General features: G+C 43.5%; 1 protein-coding gene across 17 annotated transcripts in view; it reads right to left on the bottom strand.

The window, feature by feature from the left end:
• Window positions 1-27,530, bottom strand: part of ANKHD1 (ankyrin repeat and KH domain containing 1) — a 115,471-nt gene that overhangs the window by 6,317 nt on the left and 81,624 nt on the right. For 6 of the 17 annotated variants that reach the window (XM_065030162.1, XM_065030147.1, XM_065030145.1 and 3 more), the window contains 18 exons: window positions 24,424-24,569; window positions 24,177-24,288; window positions 22,739-22,884; window positions 21,628-21,770; window positions 20,689-20,902; window positions 19,328-19,503; window positions 18,536-18,698; window positions 17,327-17,422; window positions 16,473-16,589; window positions 15,604-15,778; window positions 14,800-15,253; window positions 14,287-14,364; window positions 12,059-12,205; window positions 10,498-10,608; window positions 8,841-8,990; window positions 6,914-8,532; window positions 1,773-1,967; window positions 457-711 (listed from right to left, as the gene is read on the bottom strand). In XM_065030162.1, coding sequence (XP_064886234.1) covers window positions 457-711; window positions 1,773-1,967; window positions 6,914-8,532; window positions 8,841-8,990; window positions 10,498-10,608; window positions 12,059-12,205; window positions 14,287-14,364; window positions 14,800-15,253; window positions 15,604-15,778; window positions 16,473-16,589; window positions 17,327-17,422; window positions 18,536-18,698; window positions 19,328-19,503; window positions 20,689-20,902; window positions 21,628-21,770; window positions 22,739-22,884; window positions 24,177-24,288; window positions 24,424-24,569 — 4,497 coding nt within the window. Of the gene's footprint in view, window positions 1-456; window positions 712-1,772; window positions 1,968-6,913; window positions 8,533-8,840; window positions 8,991-10,497; window positions 10,609-12,058; window positions 12,206-14,286; window positions 14,365-14,799; window positions 15,254-15,603; window positions 15,779-16,472; window positions 16,590-17,326; window positions 17,423-18,535; window positions 18,699-19,327; window positions 19,504-19,569; window positions 20,211-20,688; window positions 20,903-21,627; window positions 21,771-22,738; window positions 22,885-24,176; window positions 24,289-24,423; window positions 24,570-27,530 lie in introns of those variants that run through there. The other 11 variants (XM_065030151.1, XM_065030148.1, XM_065030163.1 and 8 more) reach the window with 9 other exon arrangements.

Genomic DNA, 27,530 nt, shown 5'->3' on the forward strand with positions numbered 1-27,530 from the left:
TTGGTTCTGGATACATTAGCTGCACCACAACTGACATTTGAAAGTGTTAACAGAAAGCAAGCTAGAAACATGGACAGAGGCAGCTGTGCTTTTAGGCCAAGGGTCAGACTTGGAAATGAACCCCCTTAACAGATAAAAGTTGTTTATTTTAAAAATTCTGTATCATTAAACACACTTAACAAGACATTTCTGAACTGTTGTCAGGGCTCACAAGTGTATGCGGACAGACAGTCTAGGTCGGGTGAGAATCACCTACGTTAGGAACTGAAACCACAGCACTTTCATTGATACACACTCTCCCACTGACACCAGTTTTCCCGTTAGGACATACCACATGAAAGCTGATTACTCTCTGTGGAACTTCATTCCTCCTCCTCAACTTTCTTTTCAAATGTAGTACTTCTAAAAGGCCCTACGAGTTTATTTGGGCTACCCCAGGCTGTACAACAGACTTACCAGACACGCTGTTAACTCCAAAGGACCAAATACCGCTATGACCAACAGGAGCCGTGAAGTTGGTTCCTAAGGGCGTAGGAGTGACAGATCCTCCCTGCCGAATTCTAGCGAGCCTTTCTGTCCCGATGGGAGGGGGGACCTTGCGATCTTGATTGGCGCTACCCGTTTTTGGCTGGCCCAAGTTAGAAGGTGCAGAAGCAGCTGAAAGGGGCGAAGATGATCCTGAGGAGACTGATGGAATAGGAGATTCACCTGCTGGAAAGAACATTTCTCTTGCTTAATTGCACACAAAGCACGCAAGCTAGCAAGCATCAATGCTACCCGCTCTATGCCCCCCAAGATTATGTCAAAGCAAATGATAAAAGGGTTTGAGAGGCCTTTTGTGGCAAGTATTTTTCAAGTCTTTCACAGAAATTCTGCTTAATTTTAACTCTAAAAATCAACAGTATAACACAAATGCTTTCAGCCATCAGAATCCAGTGATATTCTCATGACATAGCAGCACAGCTAAATTAATTACAAGAAAGAATAAGAAACATGGAAGAGTTTCAGGAAGAGGTGAAAGCATCAGCCATCATACCATAAATATCGAAACAGCCTGGTTTTGGTATCTACCACTTCCAGCAGAAGAGAAATTAGACAGCTTCCCAAAGCCACGTGTGTAACATAGGAGTGTAAGTCCCACCAACTTCAGAAGCGTCACTGACTCTTCTTGGGAAATCCAACTTCCTTTGAGCACTCATTTAAACGTTTTGGATCTTAAGCTCAGAGTGGCAATGAAGTTGCATGCAGTGACATGAAAAGCCTCTTCACTTCAGATTCTGAATCAAAGACCCACATTTTCTGTAAAGCTACTTCCATGTTCTTCCCATTAGGAGGAAAACCCACTGTTACTTCAGATGATGCTTAAAGATTTTGGAACATTTTAAGTAACATGAAATAATCCCAGAATCCCAATTAAAAAGAAAGAAAAGAAAAAAAAGGCAAGCATAACTTCAAACCATGGCAATTGCGATATTTTCACCTAATATTATACTCATGCTATTTAGAGGGGATCTTTAGTTTGGTATAATCACCTCAACTCCCCCACAGCTTCATGCCCGCTCAGAGCCTACGATGACTGATTTTTTTTGCCCAAATACGCCTATAGTAATCCTACCAGAACTAGTGGCATTTTACATGGGAAAAAACACATGCCATCCTCACACCTGCTAAAAGCAATTGGAAAGCATTTTGTGTATCACTGGCTAATTTCCCCTCCAATTACAAATCTACTAAAGACAATAGCTATGAATTTATAGTTAACTAAGACAGACCCATGAAGTTCCTACATGAATTTGTTGCGCTTGTCCAAGGATGTGGTGAAAAATGCTGTCTGTTAAAGCTGGGAGTCCCAACAGGCGCTGGCCCTTGAAGGTAAACCCGTGCTCCTTGTATGTTTGCTGAAAAGCCTGTCAAAGGACCTGAAGAAGAAGTTGTAGAGCTGTTGGATGGATCTAGAGAGGGTAAGCCTGAAATAAACATAAATTTGATTAAATAACTCTCTTTGGGAACCTGCTTCAAAGCACCAGAGAGAGCTAGTGCTCCAAATATAATTCAAGCATCTCATCACCTTTGGGGGTATCTGCACATAGCAAGTTCATTTTACAGGTGCACGATTCTCCTCCCTTAGAAACCGACAGAAGGCATTGCTGTATGCTCTCTGTTTTGGTCTGAACTTTTAACAAAAACAGCCATCCCTTTGGTCAGTGAAAGGCAATGATCTTAGCAGGGAGCGCAGAGGAGGAAAGCTTGGAGTGGCAAGGATCTTTGCTTACGAAAAAGCCACACAAGTGAAACAGGGATACAGGGCTCTGTCAAAGTCCCAGGGGAATCCAGCACCAGGAAAGCAGTTCTCTGCAGTATGGGGGTTTTTTGCCATCCTATAGGTACATTCACATATAGATCATGCTGTGCCCACAGAAACAGGGCTGACGCACAGCATGACGGTTGAGGGGTCTTCTTTCTACAGTGTTGCATGAGGAAGGGAGAGAAGGAGAGAAAGTTCAAAGTCCCACAAAAATCATTAGCAAGGGGGAATTACAGTTTTTTAATAAGCTGAAGCTTTTAAGCACTTTTTCCAAAATGTTGTAAAAACTCTTATCACACATTACTACCTGAAAGCAGAAACGGGCATGGCTGTGGTTCACCTGAGTTTTGGGTTTAGTTTCAAGGGCCTATTAAACAAGACTAGTTTCAAAACCATTTAAACGTTTCAAAATGACCACAACCAGGACCAGCCTATATTGCTGCAGAGCAAGGTTGAGGGTTGTACCTACGTACCCCAGAGCAGTCTGCAAACAGCACTGGTGACAGGCAACACCTTAACTCAGAGACTAGAGGTGCACCCTTCACCATCTGGATCTGAAAGCCAGGTCTTCTTCCCCCAATATTATCAACCAAGCCAACCTGATTTACTGCTTCCAGAAGTATCAGATCCAACCTGACGCTGACAGAAATGACTCGCTGGATTTGATGTAGGTATTTTTTTCACTAGCCTCATCCCAAAGGTTAAAAAAAGATAAGTTTCCATTACAGATAAGGAGAAATAAATCACCGCCACCGCGGGGTGCTCAGATGAGGGGACCTGAGTGCGGGAGGACCAACTTTCAGGGTTTGTCACAGCACAAAGTACAAGACTCCGTGGCTACAAGGCGGATGCTAATGAGCGTGCAGGTTCCCTGCAAACACAGTTTGCTTGATCTGCGTTTGTCAGGAGCTGCAGACTGGTCTCCAGCATGGAGCCCGGACATAAAGACACTGCAGCAACTCCAGCCGAGGCCCTTCCCTGTGCGTCTGCCGTGAAGCTACTGATGGGACGCTCCTGTTAACCCTCCATCCACAAGTCAGCTCAGAGGTAGTCCAAAGGCCCCTGTGGTAACCGACTCCATCGCATAGCAAAAACAAGTCTCCAGCTGGCTGACAAACCATCGAAGGTCCCGAGTCTCTGCCTCATACAGAGGGGTAACGGGGCTGCTGGTTTCCTAAACAGAACAAGGCAGAGATTGTGACGAAAAGAGCTTTTCTGCAGAAGAGAGATGCTCAGCTGTGCCTTTTGGAGGCTTGGTAGGACAGGTACACAGCTATCAAAGTGCAGTGACTGTACAGCCAAGACCACTCAGCACTGCTGGGTAACTTTCACAGGTTGCCATAGACGATGACAGCCATGGATGCACAAATTCAGAGTGATCTGTTTTCAAGTTGTAAAGAACAGTTTTTACAATTATTCTGCCTTTCATAAAAGTGGGTGAAAAGCACCTTTGCTCAATAGTAAAAATGGCTTTTATGAACAACGACTTACAGAATCCTAATATCAGTAATGAGCTTCCTATTCACGTACCTAGCCACAAAATTAAGCTCTGCAATACTAAAACCTTTCGCAATACCGTACTCTGCAGTTACGCTGGCTACGAATTCAAACTCTTCATCATGCTCTGAAAGCACAACTGAGCTTTTCAGACGCGTGTATCAATCTCACACAAACTCCACTCAAAATGCAGCCTATCAAAGCCCCCAGGCACTTCTGCAGAAACTGGTTACTCCATGAGCTACCTCGACCTTTAGAGAAACAGCCACGACACTTGGTCACGCCATGTAAAACTGGAAGGCCAGTCATTTCATACAACTTCGTACTCATGCGCTTACTTCCTAAACTGGCGTATTTCATGTTTGTGGTACCTTCTAATGCCACATGAGCAAGGTCTCAAACCTGTTCTTAAAATGCACAGGGGAAAAAAGTAACAGATACACTTCTTTTGGTCTTCTCCACAGCCTTCCCAAATGGTTGGGTCAAGTCTGCCCTCAATCTGCAAACTGCTAGGACAAGAGGTCTGAAGACATAAGTGAGACAAAAGGCCATTTCCAGAACAGACCCGCAGCCGGTGAGGAGATCTGCACATGTATCTGTGCCTCAGAGGAGCCACCGAATCAGAGAAAATTCACACTGCGAACGAGCTTACACATGAACAGGTAAAGCAGAGCACCCAAACTCCACCCACCCTGTGGTGACAACTTGTTACGAAAAAGCTGGTTTATTGTACAATTAAATTATATTAAACCTCCACAAAATCAGCTTAGAGGTGACCACTAAGAGACACTGCCTTGCGGAAAAATTTGCCACAGTCCCACTGTGCAACCAGACACAACAGACAAACCTCTGCTCTGCGAGGCTTAGAGTCACAGCTGAGGTTAGGGAACGTGCATCCACCTGTTCTGACAGCCGTTACTGCTCCTCTCATCGCACACAAGTGCCCTGAATGGCCAGGCAAGGCCCACCCTGCTCCTTGCTCATTGTGCTGTTGGCCAAAGCGCGAGCCAGTAGTAACAGACCCTTTCCCCCAGCTTCTCAACATCTCATGAAAGCTGCCGCTGAACACGATGGAAACAGCCACGGTTGTTCCCAGTTCAACCCAGCTCGGAGGCTGAGCTGAGCAGAAAGGCCCAATCCCCTGGGAAGAGCAGGTGAATGAGACGAGTGGACACACCACAGCACCACACCTGCACCCCAGGGGAAGGCATGGGGAGGTCCTCAGCGCACCATCCCCTCTCACCCCTTCTCCCCAGGCTCCCCCCTGCCTCCCACACAACAGACAATTTAGACTCTGAAACGAAAGTGATATAAAGGAGTATTAAGTAGAGTGACATTAAATGAATCAACTAAAGACCTACGTAATCAGTCACCTCCTGTCAGGCAGAATTTTAGTGGCACATCTACCAACTTGTAGTTTTTCTTCACTTTGCAATATCCTAATTGAATTCCAGCTCAGAAAAAATGTATTTGGTCCAAATATTTTTTGTGTGTGAGGTGAGAAGAACTTCACACTTATCTCCCCAGAGACAACCACATGAGCTCTCCTTGAGTACCCACCTAACCCTCCTAATTAAGGGAAGAAACAAATTTAGACTACCTTTTCAACACTTAGGCTCATTTAAGGGTATATAAAAGGACCAAGAGTTCTTTCCCAATGACAAACAGATGACCTTGGCATAAAGGTACAGTAAATTTTTTTGCTGCTATGGGAAGTCCCAGCCAGCCATATTTGTATATGCAAGATGCAATCATCAGAAAAATCAGCAGATCCCACCTGCCATGAGCTTCCTTCCGCAGGGGTTATTCTAGCATTAGCCAGCTCCCGGTTTAGAGCACTGCAGAGAAAAAGCTGAGGCAATATAAAGTGTTTCTGAAGTCTGCTGAGGAGGGTCTGGCAATTCTTTTACTAGCAGCCTATATGATGAACAAGGTGCAGTTACTTTACCTTCCACGGCCTTACATCTGGTTCTGCTTATTGCTCTGGGACCGCACGTGGCACAAAAGCTCTAGGTATTCGCTCGCTTTGCAGAGCTATATGGCCCAAATGAAACTACTGAGAAAACTTCAGTGCTAGCAAACATCCAGTTTTGTGGTTAAAGCTAGTCAGGGAGATGTGTTCTGGTTTTCAGAAGTCCTGCATGTCTGTTAAGGAACTGAGGGAAAGGGAATGCCCCCTTCTCCTTTCAGTCTGAAAGTCAAACTACTGGCCTTGTCCCAGTCCAGCATTCAAGTCCTGAAGGGTTATTCCAAACATCTAACATGAACTGCAAGACTAGAGACACCTTCAAAGCAAGGCTCTCTAGCTACGCAGCTTCAAGGCACCATAAAGCCGTTACGGCAAGATCGAAGGGGAGAACAGGGTGGCACAGACTAGATCTCTTGAGGGTCCCTTCCAGCCATGTGGGTGCAGCCACTTGCCCACAACATAGTCTGAACACTAAGATGATAATAATCCTTTAGGCAGAGCACAGCAAGGGCAGGGAGTGTGAGAGCAGAGTGAGTGTTCCTAACCTATTTCAAATATGTGCAGGTAAGCTTGAACTGCTATACTTCACAGCAGGAGGACAGTAACTTCCTAATAAAACACACCATGCAGCACATCGATTTCCCAAAGCACAACGTAAGCTTATTAAATCCCAGAGCCATATCATGAGACAAAAAGAACAGAGTTTATCCTCACTGAGTCAACTGGAGTCTCAGGTGAAACAGTGACAACTGCCTGCAGTCACTCCTGCGGCTGGAACCTGTCAGGAGTCCTGGCCCCACTATTTCAGGTTTGTTATCACCCGACCCAATGTTCCATTCCAACCCAAAAGCTAAAATCAGTGCTACTCTGAACTCTACAAAGAGGTGGAAGCACTCCTGTGTCTTACAGAGGACAAGCAATGCAACATCTGCAATGTTCCAAACACCTAACATCCTAGAGGAACTAAAAAGGACAAAAATCGTCATCAACATTTTAAAAAGCACTTGGAAGAAACAAGCCATCCTTGTTACATTTGTATTCTCTAACTGTCCTTTGTAAACTACTTGTCAATCAGTTTGAGATGATCGAAGTGTAACGGTTGGAGAAAGAATTCTGTCCAGCGCATGCTCTTAATGACTTACCTACAGGACTAGTCGAAACCCGTTGGGAAGGTGGCCTGAAACCAGGAGCCTTGGAGTTGTCAGGATGTACATTTTCCACGTGTCCTAGCACAGAGTTATTCAGAAAGGTAGACTGAACAGTGAAAGATGGGTCAGCTGCTGCTCGAGTGGACAGTGGACAGTCTCCCCATCCTTGGTTAGCTGGCACCTGGTTGCTATCAAAAAGACTAGTACTAAAGTGATTGAAGAGCGTTGCTGGCCCAAAAGTAGGAGGCAATGATTTGTTTGCTGGGTTAATGTGCATCTGAGAACTGTTCATAACATTCATGGCTGACGAAAGCTGCACTGCAGCAGGTGGACCTTGAGAAGGTGTTAAAGGAACTTGATTAGTAACAAAAATAGACTGAGGATCTTGGTGGAGGTTTGCATTTGGTACCACTGAATAGAAAGAACCTCTGGACTGCATCCTGTGAGTAACTCGAGGTGCTGGTACAGCTACTTGAGGTAAGTTACTGTTGTCCTGATTATCTGCAACAACTGACCTGGGTGATGCTAAGCTTAAAGAAGCAGGTTCTGAGCTGGATGAAAAAGGCATTGACATAGAAGGATTGATCTCCGACACGCTGGTTGGCAGTATCTCATCTTGGACATTATTTAGCGGTGCAGGACTGCTCGATGGGCGAGTTTCAGTGACTCCTGAGTTGCTGCTAGCTGACATACTGCAACTACTTGCAACTGAAGATGGTGTGCACGCATTTGCAGTGGGCTGGTCCGGCGTTGACACCTTCTCTTTGGGTGCTGAGACAGCCGAGAAAGAGTCCGCTTTAGGTGCAGAATGCTGTGTTTGTGGAGCATTAGGTGGCAGAAATGCTGTGGGCACTTGCCCATTGTTTGGGGGGGCAGAGGAAGTTGAAGGCAGAGTGCTACAGGTGCTCGTCACAGTTGAGATCGCCGTTGCTGCAGCACTCGTCTTGGGAACGCAGGCAAACAACTGCTTTCTGACGGAAGAGGGAGTCCGATTACTGGTTACACATAGTGGTTGGGTGGAAGCAGCTACAGAAGAGACAGTAATGGGACAACTAGAAGTAGCTAATCCAGGAGACTCCGTCTGTAAAATATTTCCATTCTGACTACCTACACGACTTGAACTGTTATGCTTTGGAGAGCTGTTTGTGCTGCCAGGGTTAACTGGTCTCACTGGGAATGGTCCCCAAGTGTTCGGTGAAGGTGAAAAAGTTCCTCCAAACTGGGCCATAGGTAAGCGAGGGTGCCGGATCTGTTGCATAGTTTGGGCAGCCAGCAAGGCAAAATGAGGGTGAGAATAAGCTAGAGGAAGAGACACCGGAAAAGATGAGCGCACATTTGCTGGGACGTTCTTGTTTAATTTGTTAGCAGGCTGAAAAGTAGATAGTGTTGATGACTGCGATGTGACTATGGGCGGTGCTCCGAGAGGAAAGGAGTTCTTGTTTGAAGCAGTCGCAGTGCTGACTCCAGATGAAAAGTTTGCATGGATTGATTTGCTACTCGAAGCAGGCGTTCTTATATGAGTTTTAGGAATCAAGTCTTCCAGTTCCTTGGCAGGATCTTGAATGAGGGCATTAATGAGTTGCACTGCGTATCGTGTTGACTCTGTACCGCCCCTAGATTAAATACAGACATATTTATCTTTTGCAAAAGGAAACCCCACTTTGTGCAATGTTCCATAGGCTCAATTTGATACTGATCTGCAAGTCTATTTTCTGTTTACTTCAAGAATTTATTTACTGAATTTTGTGTTTCTTAAGGATTATCGTTGAAGAAACAGACCTTCAGCGTATCTTGGCAGCAGTAATGTAACGTTCTATTCTAGTAGCAAGAAGCTAAATATGTTCCATCTTCAAATCCAAACAAACTTCTTAATAAATGACATTGTGGATTAACTCAAGACTTTCATTTCTAGATACTGTACCTTATAGTGATCATTCTCTCTCCATTCTTATCTTTTTGCTTATCAACATCAATATGGGCACCAGTGACATCTTGAATTGCTGTGATGTTGCACCCACCTCTTCCCATTATTCTAGATACGACAGAAGCTGGGACAGATAATTTCTTTGACCTATATCACAAAGATTAGAAATCTGTGAAATGTATTCAAATTTTACAGGCACACAAAAATCCCTTGCTGTCTGACAGGTGGTATATTTTTAAGTTTTGGGGCAGCAAGTGGTTTTCTGCTGATATTTTCTTCACCCTTTGGAGCCCCTCTAGAACTCCCCCACTCGAACTACTCATCATCCTCAGTACCCGATGAGGATTCTCCAGAAGCATTCATTCCACCACTGTTGTAAAACAGATGTATGTACCTCACCCTGCTCCAGAAACATTTTTGGATTTTATCTTATGTACCTTTGAAGTGAGACATATCCTTAGCTTATCAACCTATATTTATATAAACAGTGTTCTTTTGAATATCAAAGCCCATGGCTTAGCTACTTCAACCATTTATAGTAAGGAGAAGGTGGTTTTCTGATGTTTTCCCAGTGATCAGCTTGGTAATAACACTCACATCCACCTCTCTCCAGGCCTCGTGTTCTGAAAGTTCATGTGTGACACTACACAACAGCAGATGGTTAAACTGTGCAGCTCTGTGATTTAAGGAGCTGCGGGAAGCCACTGTGAAAGCAGCACAGATTTGCAGCAGCAGGCCCACTGTCAACCTACAACACTGCAATCAGGGAAATAAGTCAATTTAGGATTTTTCTAGTTGACATGGTATCAGTGGATCAAGTGCAGGGAAGTCTCCGGTGACGGGGCACGCTTGCAGCCAGACCGCAGCCGAGGTCTCGATGGGCCATCACTGTTCCCAGACTGTCCAAGCAGAACCTCTCAAGCCCATATACCGCTCTCAAGCTTGCCAGTGATGTGCAATAGTTCAGCAATTAGAGGGGATTCAAAGGGCTTTCAGAAACCGCTGTGATCACAACACAGATACCTCTGAACACTGTACGCACAGACCACCAGCACCCCCCCTGAAGAGGCTGCCGGCTTCACCCAGCTATTCCAGTCTCAGAAACTTTGCAGTAACTTGATCCTCAGGAAACTGTTTCTAACTTAACAGGATTTAAAGGAAACCCAATTTATCTTAAAAACATCTAAATACATGGAAATGCTCTAAAGCATCACTTCATCTTGCCAAGGTGAATATTCTTCCCCCCTCTTCTGCCAGGAGAGCATGCTACAACCCTCCCCATCCCCAGCAAGCAGGTTCTCAGAGCATGCACCCAGCTCTCCTCCCAAGGCTGTTTGATGCTTTGTGCTTTCTTCCCCTCTCCACCTCCAAGTCTCCTCTCTCAAGCCAGACATCCCAATCACTCCCTCCTCAAACCAGGGCTCTCATCATCACCTCACTTTCAAAATACACCCACATAGGGCTCCTAACCATACCGTGGTCTGCTTCCACCTCAGCCCACGAGGAACCCCATGCCACCACCCACAGAGACCTTCCTCCTCCAAGAAAGCTTGTCCCAGTGCCCAGGCCCCCACCTGCCCATCACCCACTATCATTTCCCTCCCTACCTGCCAAGCTTGATGGTTTTTACCTTGAGAAGTGCCCCAAACAGTACCTTTTTGCTCCAGAACAGCAGCGACCTCCTCTCTGCAGCTGAAACTGTTCGATTGGTGTTGGCTGCAGATTGTTGCTAGGGGGAGGGTCTTTCAAAACTCTGCCTACTTGCCTGTCAAGGGCAGAAGGGATGTTTTCAGTGGGCATTTCTTTGACAGACATCCACCCTAGCCAGGGGGTTACTCATGGAAAGTGGGGAGAAGACTTCTTGTTGAGACCAGGAGAGATTTTTAGGAGAGGAAGGCGTGCAGCTCCTGGACATTTTGCATACACATCTAAAATCACCAAAAAGCTCTTTGACGGGCCACATGTTTTGATCAGCCAGGGCACAGCAAACACCAGTGCAGAACACTTTATGGGCACAGTCTTTAGGAGACAAGGCCTGATTCCTCAGGGGTGAGGAAAGGCGGGGTTTTGGACGCCATCTCTAGAACCCCACCATCTCCAGCAAAAGAGCAGACAATACCCAACCAAGCGGTTGAGTTGCGCCTACGTGACCCGAGAGACCCAGGAGGACAGACGGAGCAGCTCCAGGGGCAGTGGCAGGGAGTGTGTGCAGCCCTGGAAAAGTCAGCCGGCTGTCGAATGGTTTAATGTCTGCAAGACTCACCAAGTGTGGGCTCTCTGCGGCCACACATTTAGCAAGGTCCCGTCCCAGTGGAGAGCCCCATTTGGAGCACAACAAAAGGCAGAGACTGAACCAACTCGCTAAGGGTTCAAACGCTTGAAGATTAAAATGCCTTTTTAACCTTTATTAAGAACAGTCTGTGGCTTTCACTAATCTCAACGCATAAATGCTCCGCACAACTATGTTCTTTGCACATAGCCTAAAATTCTCTAAAATGAGCATATGTGGCCACTAGCATTGCAGAACACAAAAGCAGGAGGGCATCATAAGTGAAGCCGAAGCATCTGCCATTTGTATGTTCATGCTGTGTTCCTTTTTGATAAAGGGAACAAAAAAAGGAAAGCCAGATGATCATTTCTAGTTACAAGCAGTCGACATCATAAAGATTATAGAAAACATATTGGGGTGTGAATGGCCACATAATAAAAAATAGTACATTTTCAAAGGCGACGTTTGCTTTACAGAAAATCTCTGAATCTAACTTCACCTCTAGCACTCTGAGGTTACAAAACTTTCCATGCAATTGGCAATCGAGGTCACAGCCCAAAGCACTATGAATTTTAGCCTTGAAGAGATCATCTGCCTCTACTAGCATCCATTCTGCTTTTAGTTCATCTGCTGGGGGGGCTTTTCTGCCATCTACTCATTCCCCCCTTTATATTATTCCCACATCCTTTACCCCACTGGAGTCACAGGTGAAGAAAACCCTTGTGCCAAACAAGATGTTCATGTCATCCTGATGTGAAGTTAGCAAAGAGTCACTACAAATTAGGACTGCAACTTGTTTTCACAGAGTAAGGGGGGGTAGATGTTTTATAAATCAACTTTACAATTAAAATAATTAAACTAGCTTGCTGGACATTCTATATTTGGGAATAATTTACAAATTAAAAAGCTCACAGACAGTTCCTAAACATAGAATTAAAGTCTTTACCTTCTAACCACTTCTTTCCAGCCTTCTTCTCTTTTCTGGCCTCTTTTTGGACTAGTCAGATTCAGCTTTACATTTGGAGAGGTCAGAGGCAGGGAAACAGGCTTGTAAGTATTTGACAAAGAATTTGAATGACCTTCACCATCAAGTCTGGGAACAGAAAAGTGCCGGTTACAAATTACAGAATAAAATGACAGCATTACAGTATATATTTTTTTCAGCTTTTTTACCTTCTAGTCCACATTCTATACGCTTCCTCCAGAAAGTGAGGTGCTAAACTGAATAGAGTAATACCAGAAACACTAAGGACGTCAGATTGAAATAGTTTATAACAGGTGGCACGCAGCCACTTAGACACATCCTGATTACGTGTCTATACTGCGTTCTCCTTTTTGAATAGCTTTTTAAGAAAATGTACGTTGGTCACAATGTCTTTTACTTACTAAATACTCGAAACTGTCTGTTTTTCAGCTCTTACTGTTACAGATTCCCTGGAAAGTGCTTCCACCCCTCACCCCTCCATCTTATGAACAGGTAACTGAGGCACAGATATTTGAGCATATCTATGTATTTAAGTCCTAGTGATATCAATTTGGAAGCAGATACCCAAACATTACCTGTATTAATACAGCTGTAGCAATAGTTTAGTGATGCAGACAATGCGAAGTTTGGGGGAGAGAGAAAAAGAGAGAAAGAACGAGCCGTCTCTTGTTAAGCCAACTGATCTATGTGGAGGTAAAAATAGCAGCACTGGGAGTGCACAAGTTCATGTGCAGCAGTGAAACAGTCTGCAGTCTTCAAAAGTCACTGAAAAAAACAGCCTTATGTGATTTGCCCCAGCAAATCTATGGCATAGCTGGAAACAGCTGTCCTGCTAAGCATCACTCCTCCTCTCCACTATACGCAAGTTTTTATTCTGCCATTTTATTCCCCATTCTTTACAGCATTTTATGTTCATTGCATCTTCTTGCAGACAAACTGTTTACTTATACTACACTTTACACAAACTTCCACGATCTACCCACACTTAATTAACCCAAGCATACTGATTATATGAAAAGCAACGTCGAGACAATATGCCTTTTTAAATGGCAGCCTTTTCTCTCTTACCTTAGTCAGTTCTAGCGCTCTCATAATACACCTGCCTGAGGCATTTAAAAGTTCTATGGAGAACTCTACTTGTTCTCAGGTAAGACTGAGGCAAAGAGAACAAGAAAATGAATATGAAAGAAAAGAACAAAGTCCATTGTGGAGCAGCACAGAATCACAGAACAGTGGGGTTGGAAGGGACCTTCAAGACTCCTCTAGTCCAGCCCCTGCCACGAGCAGGGACATCTTCAGCTCCATCAACTCCAGAGCAGACTTTTTTCTGCTTTGTTTAAAAATGTTTTCCAAAAAGCATCATTATGAGTTCTGCGTTTCAATTACAATAGCCTTGACATCAGTGTGTCCATGACTAAAGGGAAGAGGAATTCAGGAAGAGCAAATTTAGAAACCATTTTCAGACAGCCTCTGTAGCGCAAGAGCCAAAGAGCACCTGCAGAAGCTCATAAATTCTACTAGCCCCATTCTGATGCTTATATACTGTCTTGTTTCTAAGGTGAACTTTATCTAACAGAAGCACCACCACTACGAACAAGGAGTTCCAAGTATGTGTTTAGTTAGTCCTGCTGTAGTGACCTGCACAGGATTCCAAGGCTTTTGTAGGAGACCTTGGACAAAAGGTCCAAGGCAGAAACAATATCTGTTCATAAAAAAAGAACATAGACAAAAATCCCATTTTTAACATTTCTAAGGGTAATCCAAAGCGACCCCCACAAATCCATTCGTTCTGCACCTAAAGAAAAGAAACCCCAAATTTCTGACTCTCTTCCCACTCCCAGACAAGTGCCTCAATCAACTGGCCACAGCCCTCTCGCTTGCTGCCCTTTTTGATCCCATCTTTGCGTTCCTATCGAAGCTGCGTTCTCAGTCAGCCAGCTGCCCTGTAGATCAACCTCCATACCTGCTCCCCTCCCTTCATGCAGGAAAAGAAAACAGACAATTACAGAGGATTAGACTCATACTACTTGTACGTAAAAATAAGCAAAGACTACAGATTCAGATGGGATATAAGCTTTTTGATTCATATATATATTATAGAAGTTATTAGCTCGTTCTGTGGCAACTGAATGGTTTTCCAAACAATTCATATGGCCCTTGTACATTCACAGAGTTCTTTTGACTCTCACCTCTGGTTTGACAAAGTTAAATCAAACTGGCCATCGACCTGGCAGCCGAAAGGCTCGGAGTCATCAACTTCCTCCCTCCTTAAAACAAAGAGAATGAATTCAAACGAGTTAATGATGAAACAACCAAAACGTAATGAAACCACCTCTGTGAAAAGATTATAAGCTAGCATTTCCTTTTTAAATTCCCAGCTTATTCACTTTCAAATCTATTCTGATAAAGCTGACAGTGCAACATGGATACCTTAATAGTGCAGAGAGAAAAGTGGCTGTTTTCTAAAGTAGTATAAAAACTAGCCAGCAATCCAAAATAGAAAAAAGCTTTTCATTATGATTTTAAAGAGGTTGTGTTCAACAAACTTGACAGTATTATTTAACAGCCACGCAAATAAAGCAAATTCAGTCTCTCTAGACTTCAGGAATGTACCAGCTGGTGTAAAGCTTAAGCTACAGAGAATGTACAACGGTACAGGTAAAACCCTGTGAATCAGAAGGGAAGCAAGACAGCAGTCTCACCTTGTTGGTGTTTTCGAAGCCGAGGTGCTCGTCTTCTCTTCCTGGGTGGGGATAAGCAACGAGGCGTAGCGCCGCTCAGAGGCATTTGTATCCATCGTGAAGTTCAGCTCTTGGCTTTTACTTCCACTGCTACTTTCGCTATTGCAATCCGTGCTGTCCAAGTTATCTGAATCGCTATTCCCACTTGCGCCACCACCTCTTGGCTCTCCGTTTATTTTATTTTTATCTGCTTTTTGCTGTGCTAGAGATATATGCTGATCTGGCAAAATTATCTGCATATTCTGAGGAGTCTCTTTTGTTTTGTTTTTCTTATTTTTTCGGTTTGTGCTGGGGGTAGTCACCACATTAGCTCTCTTCTTCCCAAAGGCGTTGGTGAAAGTAGTTGAAGTCGCAGAAATTCCAATTGTAGTTGTAGTAGTTGCACTGGGAGGCTCTATAGGAACTTCTTGCTCCACTGAAAGAAAAACAGTCAATGTACAATCAAAACCCACAAAATACAGAAATCAGTGCCCTGACTGAAGTCACTGCAGCTGAAGTTCTGCTCCTTGCTGAGCTGTCAAGAGTATTAGCACCACATTCAGCTGTAAATCCTCCAAGAGCAAAATATTTTGGGAACAAAGGAGGGGGGAAGAAAGTGAACAAAGCCATTTTGCCAGGAATTCTGACTGCAGAGGGAAGAACCAGGGCAGAAGGTATGCAACATCACAGCACCAGAGAGCAGCTTTCAGAGAGATTTCCTTACATAGACGGTTAAAAAAAGGCACCTGCACAACTACACTGTTCATAGAAACACTTGTTCTTTACCTTCATCGTCATTTTCTTCTTCATCATCATCTTCTTGCAGTTCCAGCGTTTCTTTAGGCTTGTTTTCTTCATCTTCTTCTTGTTTTCTTTTTTGTTCCTCTTTCTTCTTCTTTCTCTTTTCCTTTCTTTTCTCCCTTTTAGCTGCAAGAGCTTGTTTTCTGCTCTCCTCTCTCGACTATGTAGGAGAAAAGGATCCATATTTAAACATTTTCACACAGACTAAATTATAGTTATAATTCAGATCTTCCCTACACATCTGGGAGGAAGAAGAAAGGAGAGGAACTAGAATGAACTAGAATGATTTTGTCACATACTGAATCATTACGCAGAAACTGGGCAGACCTTACGGAACACCAGGACCAGCTGGTCACAAATAAATTCTAAAGAATGACAACTTAAATAACCACCAAAACAGGGGTATTATAAAACATAATTTAACTGGAAAACCAAAAAATGCCTCATCACTTCAGTCCTTTTTCAAAAAACATTTAATAGACGGCCATACAATGCTTATAGTCTACATGTTACACAATATATAACATGCCATGTATATACCGCCAAGAAGACCTCCCTTATTCACACATCAGCTGTGCTGAAGTAATGGAAGAGAGCTACTACCTAAAGTAACTATTGCCAAGTCCAGGCTTTCCTAAAAATGACAGTTTTTAGGCTGAAGAGAAGTCTGTTCTAATTTGCCACCCTCAGTATACATTTCACTTTTTGTATATTAAAGGAAGGAAAACACATGCAGTCAACAGCATTAAGAACTATGGCCCCAAGCAGCACCACAGGAAACAGAGATGAACACAGCCTATAGATGAACACACAGTTCAAACCATTAGGCTACACAACAGCAATTCTCTACTCACTTTTTCGAGGTCTAGCTCCTTCAGCAATATAGTTGCATTCTTGTTTGCTTCCGCAGCCTGCTGGTCTTTAGCTTTCACAATCGTCTCCACACACTGGTGACACTTTTTCAATAGGTCCTGGAATGCAAACTTATTTTACTACCTCTGTAATAAACTACAAGTGATGATTGAGGCTTGCTCTACAAACAGGAGATCAGCTTCCCTGTGTTCATAAACATGCAATCTGTATCCACAGAATAGTACTCTGAATCCAATGTACGTGAGCAAACATGTACATTCATTTTTTGAATACTTAAAAATTTCATAGAATCATTTTGGTTGGAAGAGACCCTCAAGATCATCGAGTCCAACCATTAACCCAACATTGCCAAGTCCACCTGTAATCCATGTCCCTGAGAACCTCATGTCCGTCTGTCCAACCCTCCAGGGCTGGTGACTCCAGCACTGCCCTGGGCAGCCTGTTCCAATGCCCCACAGCCCTTTGGGGAAGAAATTGTTCCCAGATCCACCCTCACCCTCCCCTGGCGCAACTTGAGGCCGTTTCCTCTGCTCCTGGCGCTTGTTCCTGGGGAGCAGAGCCCGACCCCCCTGGCTCCAAGCTCCTTTCAGGCAGTTCAGAGATCAGAAGGTCTCCCCTCAGCTCCTGTTCTCCAGCTGAACCCCCAGGTCCCTCAGCCGCTCCATCACACTTGTGCTCCAGCCCCTCACCAGCTCCGTTCCCTTCTCTCCACTCGCTCCAGCACCTCAAGGCCTTTCTTGGCGTGAGGGGCCCAAAACTGATTTCTCATTTATATTTCTCATGTACATTTCTGCAGAGAATAAAGGACAGGGTCTTTTCCTGAAGTTAAACTCACCTTGTCAGTTATTGTCGCTATGTATCGCATGCATTCAATGTCCGAAGGAAACTGGTTAACTTCTTTCACCAGGAACTGAACTACTTTCACATGCCCCTAGAATAGTAAAAAAACCCTGTAGTCTCTTGTATACAATTGTCAACATTCAGCATCAAAATACAAGTTCGATATATCTTCATCCAATACAAAAGACTGAAAAAAAAGCCAGAACATTTCTGGTAAGCTGCTCTTTGGGAAGAAACAGTTACTGCGTGCTCAGTGTTGACAGCATGTTTGCTGTTGTACATCATGGTGGCCAAGACAAGCTCTCCCACAAGTAAAGACCCTCTTTTGACTCCACCTGTCACGCCAATCCACTCCCTTGTCACTTAAACCACGGAGCTCACTTAGATTGTTCAATTCCAAGGTAAATCCGATCAGGGAACTGCGCCCCCTGAATATTATCCTGATATCATCCTGGCAAAAACATCCCCTTGCTGCGGGATCCACTCGTTGACATGGCACACTGTGCAACCACACAGAAGATACGCAACTGTTGTCCCCGAAACTATTTGAATGCTGCGGAGGGACAGCAGTGACGTGCTCAGTGTTGGTGTTTGTCAAGAAAGCTGTACGCTTGTTTGATGTCTTGTTAAAGGCAAAGCAGCTACAATTAATAAACTCCTCTGCTATAGCTATGGTCCTTGCATCCAACGACGTAAACGATGAAACCACCACAAAGCAATGTTCTTCCTCCAAAAAGGAAAGATGATGACAAGAGAGCTGACTACGCAAAGCGTCCCACTCAACAAGAGATTACGAGTGGAACAGGAAAAGCACAAAGGAGTCAGGGCAGCTTACTACATACTGGTAGTTTGTTCATCAAGAAAGCAGGACTGAAACAAGCAGTATAATCTGCAGAAATTTAGAGAGGACCATGGTAATCTCAAGATGGTAAAATCTCAAGCAGTGTAAGTTTTTGGACAGTGTACAACTGGAAATAATAAAGTTAACATACTTAATGGAACAAAGCTTTTCACCTCTCACAAATTAGATCTGTATGATGGACACAGATTATGGCTACTTTAAAACAGGCATTTTATCACAATACTAATTTTGCTTTGTTACATTGAATTCTTCCAAACCCAAGCATTCAGATTTAAGAGTAAATAAGAAACTGTGTTTTGAAAACATTTAGCACTGAAATAGAAAGTTAGGTTGGTCTCCTACCTTGCGAAATGCTGACATGAGAGGTGTAATTTTTCGGTTATCTGCAGCATCCACGTCCGCTCCTGCCTGCACCAGCAACTGAACCACGTCATAGTGCCCACCATTAGCTGCCAACCACAGAGGTGTGTTTCCTTTCTTGTTACGAACGTCAATATGTGCTCCTCTAAAAAGTACAAGTGTAATTGAGAGAAACGAGGTATAACTAAAGGTGGAATCTGGGAAGTAACACCATGAAAGATCAGAGTAAAATTGGATATATAACTTTAATTACTGGAATGTAGCGGCTAGATAGAGAAATTCTGCCCCTGAGATCTGCTGTTTAAGTTGTAACATAGTGACACAAGGGCTGTTTAAATCTCCCTTACAGAAACAAACACATAATGTAGCCTACTGTACCACAGCTATGCAAGCAGCAGCCATAGGTCCTTTAAATTATGATTAGTGTGGTGACAAGATTTCAGCTGCACACAGCATTACGCTACTGCCAGGCTTCGCCCCCGACGTGACGGCGGGGAAATGCCCATGTTGGAACTACTAGACTAATGCACAGCTGACAGAGCTGTCAAGCCAGACACTGTTTGCTTACCTCTGGACCCAGCTGCCTGCTTAGATTAATTAACACTGGAGTGGCAGGATACTCCAGAATACACTGGAGAGGAAGGAACAGATACAACTACTTATAGAGCTTCCCATTCCCTTTGCTCTCAGATGCATGAGGCAATGTAAACAAGGGCAGTCTTGCCACAGAGGAATACAGAACGAACGTGCCTTTAATGAGAAGAAGTAATTTACCGATTAATCAGGAGCTCACAGAACTTGTAGTGACCCTTATCTGCTGCAATTGTTAAAGCTGTATCTCTTGAGGAAGGCACAGGTGGAGCATTAACATCTGCTCCTTTATCAAGGAGAACCCTTCCGACCTCTGCATATCCTCCTGAAGCCGCTTCCATCAGAGGGGTGAGGCCAGTCTGTGCAAAGAGAACGACTTACAGAGTGTGAAGTTTCTACAATACACTTTGGATAAGACATAAATGATTTCTACGTGGGGGAAACCAGGTTCTTTTTTAAGCTGTCTATATTTAGTTTAGAAGCCTAAAGTTCAAGCAGTCTCTTTCTCAAAAAAAAAACCCACCCCAAATGAAACAACCCCCCCAAAAATCCCACAACGCAAAACCCAAATTCTCTTGGGCTTTGATTTATACAAACCCAGGCAAATGGTTGACTAAGTACCAACAGATACCTGTCTCAATAGCAAAAACAAAGTTTACAACAGGATCTCTAAAACAGAAGTTAGAACAGATGCAAATGAAGACACAAGTGTTTCTACAAAAATGTCCAGAAAATGGCTTTATAGCTTTTCTCTAGTCTCCCTTAGCACTGAGACTGATCTGGGCCCAATTTATTTGCCAGGCTAAACTGTTAAATAAACTTATACTAGCTGCTAACATGCCCAACTGACCATTTGAGAGCTGGCTTTTATCCATATCCCCTTTTCTCCAGCCACAGTCACTCCAGAAGCAGGCGGGGTAGACAGACACAGCAATTATTTCAGCAGCCTTAGGAGTTACCAAAAATTCCTTTGTGCTGGGGAAATCAGTCTGGCTGTCTACACAAGCTTTAAGCTTGCTTTATGGCAGGAGACACAAAGCTGTCCCAGAGTACCAAAGGATGGGACCTGTGAAGCATTTCAGAGGCACAGAAAGTCACAGTACTGAAGCCACGGGTTCTACAAAGCTTTACAAAGTTTGATTGCACTACTGCTGTTGTAGACAAGAAATCTGCTCTACATGAGAATCACCATAAGCAACACTATTCTTTTCCTGCCTAAACTTCAGTCATGTGTAAAAAATATGTATATCTATCCATTCTGTTAATGAATTTCACATCAAGCTTAAGCACTGCAGAACAGAGCCAATCTAAGCTTCATTATGAACTCAGAAGGACCAGTCAGCTTTCCCTAATGCAAAGAAAATCATCATCATCATTGATGCTTTCTGTTTGTTTGGTTTTTAAACCAAACTTGTTTCAGAACTTTTAATAAATCCTCTGAGCTCAGAGAGGCTCAAAGCAACAGGGAAACTTGAAGAAACTCAAAGACTTGGAGAAACCACCTGTTAGAAATAAGTCATAAGACAGGCGACTCACACACTTACCTTTGCCCTGTGCTCGACGTTGGCCTTCCTGTCCAAGAGCAGACTGACCACCTCTGCTCGGCCTTGGAAACAGGCCAGGGTGAGGGCTGTGTTCCGGTTGGTCTCAATTTGGGCGTTAATATCAGAACCCATATCGAGCAATAGCTTCACAGCAGGTACGTGGCCGTTCATAGCAGCCAGCATCAGAGGAGAAATACCGAGCTTGCTCCCAGTCCTGGAGGGAAAGAAAACACCGCAGTTCTCAGAACTGGAGGAAGGCTCTGGGAAATGTAAGTGTATCTACATTTTGCTGTAAGCCAGAAAGGAACACATAACATATATAAATATAGACACTGACCTAAAATACTGGCATTTTTTGAATCGATTAGGAGAAACCATCAGAGTAACTATGTGCAGTAGACAATTACAATTTATAAAAAAGGAAAATACATTCAGCTTTTAGACATTTAAAAGGCTGAAGTACACATAAGCCTTAAACTACATATACTAAAAATCAAGGCTGCATCTGATTCATCCAGAAAAAAAATGCTGCAGTTTTAACTTTCAGTAGTGATAGAATATACGTAAGCTTTGTAAATTTGCTCCTCTTACTGAAAAAGACATGTTCAAACACACACATAGAGCTGCTCTGAATGCTTTGCCTGGCTCCTTTACCTGGTTCTACTGGAAATGCAGTTTGATTTCTAGATCCTAGAATGGTGGAAAAGGGAAGGAGTAGGTTTGCAAACGAGAACAATCCCTTAAAATTTCGGTATAAGGGAGATAAAGTTTGTGGTAGTTAAAGGCACTAAGATAACAGGAACATAAAGGATAACATCAGTGTAGAAAGGCTGCAAGGAGGTCTGCAAGCACTAGAGATTCCACCCTGCGCCTCGACATGTAGACAAAAACGGATCATCTGTGCTACAGTGCATTCACCCAGTGCACATCATACATTACCTTGAATTAATTTCTGCCCCAGCATTGAGAAGAATTTTGATGATATTAACATAGCCACCAGATGCAGCAAGGCTTAACGGTGTATAATCAGACACATTCCTATGTTCCTTATTCGCTCCCCGGGCCAACAGCAAATCAACAACCTGAAAAGACAGCATGCATGTTAAAAAACATACTGTGGCCTTCACTATTATCTAGGAAGTGAAAGGATGTTATAGCATGTTCAAACCTTCCAGTTTCCATTGTCAATAGATAAGGTTCTACAGGAAAACCCCTCTCCTCTCTTGCTTTACTTTTACGTACACGCTGTACAGACTTAGCAAGGAATGAATACAACAGCTAATCTGCGTGGGTTCTAGCGGTGTAGCACTTGTCTACCAGAAAGATTATTTTACCTAATCAAAAATGCAAGGCTTTAAAGGGAAGATCTTTGTGTGAATCTTAGCTTGGCAATAAGGGATCTATCCCACTCCCTAATGGCTCACACTGTTTGAGTGCCTCTTAACTCCTACTACTTCAATTCAAATGACATTTGAACCAAGTTTGACCATTTTTATTATATGCTTTTTCCAACAAAACACACGGTAAAAATCAGACTGACCGATGTTACTGGAACAAGGATGAAGAAGGACTTCTCTATCAGAAGCTGATTTATCAGCCCTGCAGATTACCACCAACACCATGGATTGCCAACACAAAATTGGCGTTTCTGTCCTTCTGTGCCTGCCCCGGCTGTTTTAGTTTTGAGAGCACGGAGGATGCATAAGGTGAGTGTTCAATGAATAAAGTTATTCATTAAGCATCTTTACATCCCTCACAAAAGGACTTACCTTGCAAGGATACATGGACTGAAGAATGACCACAAGTTATAACAACCATCAGCTAACAAAACTAGGATAGCCAAGGGAGAAAAGAATAAATTCCCTTTCGTCTTAGAAGAAGAAAAAGACTTCAACTGGCTACACTTATAAAGGCTAAAAACCTCCCAGAAAAAGGATCATCTATTATACCATAAACAAAATAAAACCAAAACCAATCAAACAAAAACTCAAAAAAACCAAACTACCTACAAAAACCAAGTCAAACCCATTGAAGACAAATAAGTCTGTACCTCTTGGCGTCCACCGGAGCATGCCAACGAAAGCGGAGTATCCTTTGTGCGCTCAGACTGTGCTTCTATATCCCCACCTTTATCTAGAAGAATTTCCACTACCCCAACATGTCCAGCAGTTGCAGCCAGAATCAAAGGTGTAAAACCTAGTTACAAGAGATCATGTTTAAAACAACCTTTAGACTCGCAAAAGTATTATTAAGGAGCAAAAATGCACAAAAGGGTTAATTCACAAAGACTTCTGTTGATCGGATGTGTCTTCCTCAGACTAGAAGTTTCCTCATATAGGTCACAATCTCAGACCCTTGATAGGCCTCTTCTGACCCTTACACATTTAGGCTCTGATTCCAGCCAAATATAATCAAAGGCTCTTCAAAAGAAATCTAAGCAGTACTTGCACTGATAATTTGGAGTGTTCCAACCAACTCATCTCTTTCGAGAAGTCACAGCTTTCCACTTGATTCCTGTTTAATAAAGCTCCAACAAGTGAACACATCTGCACTGTGCATGCTGCTTATTTCCAGTGGCCAAGGTGAGTTCCGAGGAGAGAGACATGGTTTTGTTCTCCCAGCTCTAAAAGACTTCAGGTTTTGCTGAACTCCGTTAGTGGGAACAATATGATACACAACCTGGCGACTACTCCCCATTCACTTTGAAAGCCAAGATTTGGTAGTTACCACCATTAGCCACTCTATCTAGTATGCTAAGGTCTTTTGTAGATGATGAATCACAAGTACAAAAGTGCTCCATATTTCGCACATCTGCTTAACATATCGCTCAGATGCACTTCCCTTCAAAAATACACAGAAAAGGTCATGCAATGTCACTGGCTTTCTATGGCCAATATTTCTAGATGAAATGTAAGAATGCAGTTCCATATTTTTGCAAGCTTTGGTCATTTTTGGTCAATTACTGGAGGGAGTCCAGCGGCGGGTTACAAAAATGATGAGGGGTCTGGAGCATCTTTCTTATGAGGAAAGACTGAGAGAGCTGGGTCTGTTCAGCCTGGAGAAGAAGCTGAGAGGGGATCTCATCACTGCTTATAAAGATCTGAAGGGTGGAGGTCAAGAAGATGGGACCAGACTCTTTTCAGTGGTGCCTACTGGGCACAGACTGAAGCACAGGAGGTTCCATCTAAACGTCACGAGAAACTTCTTTCCTTTGAGGTGCCAGAGCCAGGAACAGGCTGCCCAGAATGTTGTGGAGTCTCCTTCTCTGGAGACATTCAAAGCCCATCTGGACACCTTCCTGTGCAATCTACTCTAGGTGAACCTGCTTTAGCAGGTGGGCTGGACTGGATGATATCCAGAGGTCCCTTCCAACCTCGACCACTATCTGACTCTCTGATTTTCTGAAGCAAAGAATCCCAGATCCCAGTTTGAAATTCTCTGTTTCAAGTTGTAGTTCACGGTCAAACTGTTCTACTGTTTCAGCTTACCCTTCTTGTCTCTGTGTTCAATATTGGCACCACGTGCTATCAGCACAGATACAAGTTCTTCATGACCTCCTGCGCACGCGAGGGTCAGAGCAGTGTCGTGATTACTTTCGGTCTTCATGGTTGGGAAGAAAAAGAAATATATTCCAAAATTAAAATAATTCAAGAGAGCTTTAACATTTTAAAGACAGTACTAGAATTAGAACTTAGCAGAAAGCAAATCCACTCTAAACCAACTGCAATCACTCACGTGTGCATCGATGTCAACCGAAGGATACATGGGAAGCACCGACTGGGAGGGCACGTTGCTCGATGCCTGTGAACAGGGCTCAGGCGTAGGGGACTCGGTGGTGTGCAAGGAGCTGCTGGAGCCACTGGGCACTCTGCTGTTCACAGCTGAAAAGTAACAGTGTGTTATTAACCCACTCGGAGGAATGCCACACTTTATATGAATAAAGATTTAGTCGCATGAAACTGCAACAGTCTAATATCAAAACAGTAACGGGGGAAACACAGCAAGTGTTCCTAAACAAAACCAAGTTGGTGTCTTGTGCAAGGAGGTTTTGCGGCAGTTAAACAGTATAAGTATCATCTCCAAACTGTGTTAAGTTAGAAAATAATTTTATTAATTAGTCCGTATGCATTATGAGTATGAAATACAAAGATTATTAGTTACCCTTCTTGAATTGTACCCTTCCCTGTTAGAGTTTAATCATAGGCTCAGTCTAAGCAAGCAAACGATCGATCGCTAAAACACAAATGGAATGTTCAGAAATACAGTCTAAATCTGGAATTCCAAAGTTTTTCATGTAAGGTTAGTGCACACCTAGTTTTCAGAGCAGGTTTTCAAAGCAAGATAACCGACAGCAACTTACACCATTAATCACGTCTCAGAGCTAAAACAACCCAGGAAAGGTGGAAGAGAAGCAGACAGGAGGGGGCAGTCAACAAAATAAGCTGAAAACTATCTGTGCTCCCTACAATTTATTCTGACTGATCCACAGCCTGTAAAAGATTTCATCGTGAAGATCTCAGGGACACACGGAATGCAACTTTATCTTCTTTAAAAAGCAAAACCAAAAAAGCCTTAAACCAAACAAAAAAACCAAACAAACCAAAAATGGAGAAGATTTTATTCAACTGGTTTTAAATGAGACTTGAGCAGAACAAGCAGAGAAATATCCCTGCACATATATATCACGGGGCCAAGAGAGTCTGAGGGGAGCCCAGATGAATCTAAGGCTCAGCTGGGATAATTGGCAGCAAGGTTTAACAAAGCTCTGTACGAGCTATGAATGCACTTTAACTCTAGTAAGCCATGCTAATATAGCAGCTGGATTTGACAAGTGTTTTGACTTTTGGATTGCCAAATTTCTATCCCGTGCAGCTTCATTAGATGGAATACCTGGTTAGCTTTAATTACTCCAAAACACATGGTATTCGGAGCATTTCTAAAACGAGCAATTGATGGAAAACACTAGCTGCAGGTAAAAAACAGCAGCATTTTGCTTTTGTCCAGGTGTTTCAAGCAATAAGGGAAGATGAAGGATGAACTGAAACCTGTGTACGTCGGAGAAACTTGCAAACCTTTCCCAGCTCCACCTTCCATCGAGAAATGACACACCAGCCGTTACTCATAGGAAAATGGTGCAGATGGAAAGTCTTAGAAAAATCCTCAACGTGATCACTAATAGCACTAATTCAGCCTACAGGACTGTGTATGAGCAACAATGGAATCACAGGCTGGAGCAAGTGCAGACGGGTCACCTCAGCTGGGTTCTGGAACATGGGTGTCGGGGGGTTGTCACTGAAAGTTTGGGAGGCGACAGTTTTCAATCGTATTTTTTAAGTAAAGCATTCTCCTTGACCTACAGGCAAAAGGCAGCATTAACATCCAGCTACTACATTTAAGCAACAAAATATTGTATTCAGAGTTGACATGACGATCTTCACAAACCAGGTTGGTATTAAAGTTCCAAACAGAAAAGCTCCAACACTTCATCTGCCTACTACGGATTAGCACTTCCAGCAGCAGATGAGCATTAATTACTGCAATACGATTGCTTCCTTGCTCAATGCACTCAAGTGCAAGATACTAATTGGATTTCTAAAGACTATTCCTTCCAAAATACAAGACACCAAATCACTCCGTTAAGGACCTAGATGAAATCAAACTGGTCTGTCCTCATGAAAGACACCGGCTCAGTGCTTTCAGACCTTGTAACTACAAACGTACCTAAAAATATGCACACAAAGCAGCAGTGTATAGAGGGAGTCCCTTGAGCCAGTTTAAGAGTCCTTAATGTAATATATTCAGTGTTGCTGTTAGAGGTTCCATTAATTCTCTACACTTCACAACCACGACTGAAAATGTCCAAGTATTTCTTGCATACTTTAGATTTTCATCATGTGCCTGAAATATGAGTGTGCACTCGGGACTTCACGTGCACAGTAACAACATCAAATGTGAGAGAGAACACCAAAGGTGGCAGAAATGCAGACGAACCAAACTCTTGATTAAAATAAAATCTTACAAGAAACAGTCCTACAACACCCACTGACAAAACATCCTCTCTATAACTGCTGAGTTTGCAAAACTGCAGGACTTTTTGAAGCATCATTTTCTATTTCTTTAGGGCGGCTGGCAAGCTGGCCCCATGGAGCACCAACGTAATTCATGCTCTGTGGAGCAAAACACGTTTGAGAACTTCCACCTGCAGTTTCATGGGGCTGACTTAGCTCAGCCTAAGCTACATAAAAACATATAGACTTTTAACTCAAAGATGACCTTGGAACAAAGGTTCCAACATCCCTTCACAGACATTTGTATGAAATTGCAGCTAACTCCTATTTCCCCAAGTATGTTTCTGCATTGCCAAACACAACCGTGGGAGGAGAGACCAGCTATGGCTCCTGAGAACCCCATCCAGGGAGATGAGGCTGTCCTACCAATGGGACACACACCAGGAGAGCCAACTGCAGAATATCAGGGATTGGAAGAGACCTGGAAAGCTCATCCAGTGCAATCCCCCCATGGAGCAGGAACACCCAGATGAGGTTACACAGGAAGGTGTCCAGGCGGGTTGGAATGTCTGCACAGAAGGAGACTCCACAACCTACTTGGGCAGCCTGGGCCAGGCTCTGACACCCTCACCCCCAACAAGTTGCTTCTCACCTTTCAGTGGAACCTCCTGTGTTCCAGTTTGCACCCATTGCCCCTTGTCCTGTCACTGGTTGTCACCGAGAAGAGCCTGGCTCCATCCTCCTGACACTCACCCTTTATATATCTGTAAACATGAATGAGTCCCCCCTCAGTGTCCTCTTGTCCAGCTCCAGAGCCCCAGCTCCCTCAGCCTT

Source organism: Columba livia, chromosome 14, assembly GCF_036013475.1.
Source record: "Columba livia isolate bColLiv1 breed racing homer chromosome 14, bColLiv1.pat.W.v2, whole genome shotgun sequence".
In the NCBI taxonomy this organism is placed as follows: Eukaryota; Metazoa; Chordata; class Aves; order Columbiformes; family Columbidae; genus Columba; species Columba livia.